The sequence below is a fragment of the Trachymyrmex septentrionalis genome, unplaced genomic scaffold (genome assembly GCF_001594115.1).
Source record: "Trachymyrmex septentrionalis isolate Tsep2-gDNA-1 unplaced genomic scaffold, Tsep1.0 scaffold129, whole genome shotgun sequence".
Taxonomy (NCBI): Eukaryota; Metazoa; Arthropoda; class Insecta; order Hymenoptera; family Formicidae; genus Trachymyrmex; species Trachymyrmex septentrionalis.
This window is the reverse complement of record NW_017304428.1, coordinates 1,481,996-1,484,946: the sequence shown is the minus strand read 5'-3', so window position 1 is coordinate 1,484,946 and position 2,951 is coordinate 1,481,996. Positions and strand designations below refer to the sequence as shown.

Here is a 2,951-nt window from a genome sequence, read left to right as displayed (position 1 = left end):
AATTACAAGTTTTAAATAAAATTTTAAAACAAAAAAAAGATATTTTTTAGCATATTTTCAAAATTATTATAAACTTGTGTATGATTACTTAGAAAGTAAAACTTTTTAAAATTTTAACTATTTAATTTAAAAGTTGTTATTACTAAAATATCAGTTTTATACAGAATAAATTATAATAATAAATATTAAGTAAACGTAATAATAGATATTAAGTATATATAAAATATATAAAATATACCTATAGATATACTTATAGATGTATATATAGTAAATATATACATAGATATCAAATATGTCTATGTATAATAGATATATTAAAAATAGATAATAATACAGATAATATGTTTCGAGCATCAACTTCATGCTGATATATTTGTTAACGACATTATGTCGGTGCAACAAATATCAACAAGGTCGTAATAGCCTAACAAGAAAAATTATTTCACGACGCTGTTTTACTGCACTAGCTTCCATCAATGTAACGATAATATTTTCTTAATGTCGTAATCACCCATGATTAATCGAGGCTTAATTGATATCATCTAGAGACTAAATTAATTGAACGATGTTATGATAATACCATAAAATTGCCAAGGAAATTCAATAATGCCGATCGGCAATCAATTTTTTCACATATCGAGATATTTCGAATATCAACTTCATCGTTAATGTTACCGAAAGCGCTATATATTCTTTATTCGTGTAAGCAAACGTTATTATATAATAAAACACGGGTCTAGACGGATGAGTGTAAATGACTTTCCCTTTTGCATTCTCATACTGGCTCATCGAACTCGAGTTTCGAGCCTCATGGTAGAGCCACGTCATAACTATAGCCGCTCTATTTTTGCTTATCTCGACTCCATTGGTCTTCTCCCCTACTGAAATCTCTCTCGCACTCGTATATTTCTGGCAAGACTTCTCGCGAAGTACACACACACGTGAAGTACAAACGCAAAAAAACACAGTTCGAAATATTTCGATTAAATCTATTTTTGTTCTCGTTCTTTTCCTATGCAAATTGTGATAAAAAATATTATCGTCATAATAAAAAGGTCGAAATGCTAATTTCATGATGCTATTGTGCACTTAAAACTTTACAGAATTTTGTCTAAACATAAGAAAATAAATAAATTAAATAAAAAATTGATGTTGTTCCTTGATGTATAGTTTTAGTATCATCAGTAAAATTATTTTCTTTTATTTATTTCAAAAAATATTCAAAGCATTCTGTTCAAACTTTATTTTAAAGCGTGAGTTTAAAGAAGTGTAGTTAAATTAGAAATTTATTAACAATTACAGGACACAAAATATTTCAATCTCTTGCAACTTATGACTATAAAAAAGTTTTGAAATTTAAAGTTTGAAAGAGTACTTAATCTCTCTGAGACACCCTACCTGGTAATTTGAGCAAAATTACTCGCTATAAATTGAAATTACGTGTTCAAATAATATTGGCTCTTTTGATTATAAAGTAATATAGCAAATTCCATTATAAAGTAATATAGCAATTCCATTGATGCATGAATAAATTCCAAGAAACAATTACAATTATAAATAGAAACATGTAACCATTAATCCATTGTAAACGATATTTTATTAAGTTAATTTAATATTGTAAAACAGGTTCATCGATAATCGATTTGTCCGAAACCATGCGTCGTTATAAAATTATCGAAAAATTCAACAATTGCTATACCCACATTACCGATACTTTCATACTAAATTGAGAATGTTTGTACAATACTAGAAGTTGTCAATAATTTGCGCCGCAAAAGAGCGAAGTGCACACACTCCGAAAAAGTTTCACATCACTTTTGCTGTAAATTATGGTCTATGAAATGTTCGGAAAACCAACGAATAATAAAGAATATAGAAAATATTTAAAGATATACAAAATTTAATATAAAAAAGACCGCTAAAAGCATTTTAATATATTAAATATTGCAATCTAAAATATATTTCTCAAAGATGTTATAACTTGTAAAAGATTTTATAGATCGTCAAATCCACCTATTCAAAAGTTAAAAATTCTGAAGCATGCTTCTCGAGAGATACTTAAAACATCTCTCGGGAAATCTAAAAATTTAATTATCTATGGATTCAACATTTATCCTATAAATTCAAGACCCTTTCAAGATTTTAAATTCTTGTAGAATCGCGTAGGACGCAGGATTATTAATAATTAAGACAATATATAAAGTTATTTTTAACAAAAATTAATAGTTATTGCATTACAATTTTGTGAAATATTTATTCAATTAAATACTTAAGACTTCTAAATTTTGATTATACTGTTAGAAATTTATGACCTATTATTATTATTTTAATTGTTTTGTTCCGCCTTAAATCAAAAGCCATCTTATCTTTCAAAAGCCCATAATTGACTGTCTATTCTCTCTCTCTCTCTCTCTCTCTCTCTCTCTCTCTCACTTCATATTTATCTAATATACTTGTATTTCTCATCTATAATATGCAAGTTGTGATCGACACCAAAACTTTCTCCGCAATTTTGCGTAAGAAATAAAATCGTTTTCATGATTGTTTACATTTACAACAGGTAGAGAAAGCTATTTCTGACCTTTGCTGGTGAGACTGAAGCTACGAAGTCTGTAACTATCCTCATCCTCGCCTTCCTCCCGTGGTGGCATCTGAGACGAGGCGTCAGGCACATCTAGGAAGGCGTTGCTCTTCCTCTGATGCGAATAGTGCATGCTTTGTCCCCTTCGACTCCCTCGTCTTCTGATTCCCGGACTGACGTCATTCTCGGTCAGTTTGGGTTCGCTGCTGCAATGAGCTGACTTCATACTGGCTCCCTCATGATGATGATGATGATGATGAGCAGCCGCTGAAAGCGACAAGATTATAGATATTAATGCACCATTTAATATCAGATATAAATAAACAGATTTCGTCAAAAATATATAAAATGGATTCCAATAACGATACCT

The 2,951-nt window shown here is 29.4% G+C and overlaps 1 protein-coding gene across 3 annotated transcripts in view; it reads right to left on the bottom strand.

The window, feature by feature from the left end:
* Window positions 1-2,951, bottom strand: part of LOC108756635 (GTP-binding protein RAD) — a 38,920-nt gene that overhangs the window by 29,123 nt on the left and 6,846 nt on the right. For all 3 annotated transcript variants that reach the window (XM_018500602.1, XM_018500603.1, XM_018500604.1), the window contains exon 3: window positions 2,582-2,848. In XM_018500602.1, coding sequence (XP_018356104.1) covers window positions 2,582-2,848 — 267 coding nt within the window. The remainder of the gene's footprint in view (window positions 1-2,581; window positions 2,849-2,951) is intronic.